Source organism: Chiloscyllium plagiosum, unplaced genomic scaffold (genome assembly GCF_004010195.1).
Source record: "Chiloscyllium plagiosum isolate BGI_BamShark_2017 unplaced genomic scaffold, ASM401019v2 scaf_19225, whole genome shotgun sequence".
Taxonomy (NCBI): Eukaryota; Metazoa; Chordata; class Chondrichthyes; order Orectolobiformes; family Hemiscylliidae; genus Chiloscyllium; species Chiloscyllium plagiosum.
In genome coordinates, this window is record NW_025171883.1 from 1 (window position 1) to 1,820 (window position 1,820).

General features: G+C 44.9%; 1 protein-coding gene across 1 annotated transcript; it reads right to left on the reverse strand.

Moving 5' to 3' along the window:
- Positions 1–19: 19 nt before the first annotated feature.
- Positions 20–1,777, reverse strand: fdx2 (ferredoxin 2; the record flags this gene model as incomplete). Its single annotated transcript, XM_043684370.1, has 3 exons — positions 20–229; positions 1,365–1,471; positions 1,729–1,777. Coding segments are annotated over 3 exons (254 nt in total), but the record flags the coding sequence as incomplete, so codon positions are not given.
- Between the last annotated feature and the right edge of the window lie 43 nt (positions 1,778–1,820).

A 1,820-nucleotide genomic window follows, 5' to 3' on the forward strand; every position in this document is an offset into this window, starting at 1 on the left:
TATTAGTCCTACCTTGTCCCTGCCTGCCCTGACTGGCTTTTGGGCTAATTTCTCTCATTCTCCACAAGTTTTACACTGCAAATACTGAATGCTGGTCAGCAGGTCAGTATGAATCCCTGTGCTGGACAACATTATTTATACCTTTCAACTGCTTCAGGCAGTTTATCGAAATGCTCTTCATTCACATACACATGGCAGGTGGAACAAGCCAAGGAAGCTTCACATGCACCTACACAGAAAAAAACAGTTAGTTATTTCAATACCACCAGCCACAAACGCTTTCTCATTTTCTCTCCACGCACTTCAAACTTGCTTCACATGCCATCCCAGAGTCGTCAAAATCAACCATTCAACTGGAACTGACATGACAAAAACATACCGCATGCATGCAGACACACGCATAGAACACACCCTGTACACACAGATGCACACACACACAGTACACATGTACAGAGGAGCACAGGACTTGCCCCCCACAGACATTGCAGCAGGGGTGAGGAAAGTGATTAGAAGCAGGAACGTTGTCCTTTGTTGGGGGAGGTTGGTGAACAGAATGAAGATTCGGATTAGATCTGGAGTCTCCGTGTGGTAGATGCTGTTCAGGTCACACCAGGCAGGAAATATATGGCACAAGATACCAAAATATAGACAGCCCTTTCAAAGCCTTATCCACATCCCCTGACAAACCACAAATCAGCAGCAAGCAGCTGACTGGCTCATTCTCTAGCTCTGAAGAAATTGTCATATTGGACCCAAAACATTAATGTCTCTCCTCACAGATGCTGCCAGACCTGCTGTCATTCTCCAGCATTTTTTGTCTGTCTTTCAGATTTCCAGCACCTACACTATTTGGCTGGTTCGTGTTCATGCCTCACAGCGCCAGAGACCCGGGTTCAATTCCCGCCTCAGGCGACTGTCTGTGTGGAGTTTGCACATTCTCCCCGTGTCTGCGTGGGTTTCCTCCGGGTGCTCCGGTTTCCTCCCACAATCCAAAGATGTGCGGGTCAGGTGAATTGGCCATGCTAAATTGCCCGTAGTGTTAGGTAAGGGGTAAATGTAGGGGTATGGGTGGGTTGCGCTTCGGCGGGCCGGTGTGGACTTGTTGGGCCGAAGGGCCTGTTTCCACACTGTAATGTAATCTAATCTAATGTGTTTGCATAGCATTTTGGAATATCATTTACTAAATACTATAATTCAGATGAAGTGTTACATTAAGACCTTATCAGGCAAAACGTGAAAGTACCTTTCACAGAACAGCACTGGGCCGGTCAAATATTTTTCTCTCGACCAATTTCAGCAAGAGAGGCTGACCTCTTTTGCTGACAAGGTGAAGAATTTAAAGATTTCACTCAATGAGTACTCACCCTCCAGATCGATACCGTTCTCATGAGCCAAGTACAGGACATTATCACCCACCTTCCCCTTCACAGGAATCCGGTTTCCCGACCGATCAATGAAGGTTATGTTTACACTGAAACAAGTAAAATGATTGTCACATTTGTATAAAGAAAAGGATTTTTATGCATTTATTCAAAGTTGCCTGCAAAACTCTACCATCCAGTTGTCAGTTTTCCTCCTAAAGGTTCAGATTTTCTCAGTGAAAAATGGTCTGCTCTCTCTCTCTCGTGCCTACCATCCATACAGTAACCCTGATTGAAAACTGCATGTTGTGACTTGAATTCACTTCTGATACTTTACAAGACTCCAAACTGAGTGTTCCATACTTACACATCCGAATTCTCAGCTTTCCAGCTGGTGTCATCAGATTGATAGACAGCTGAAGAGAGACAAAAACCACCAGTCAGCTATTTAACCCCCAT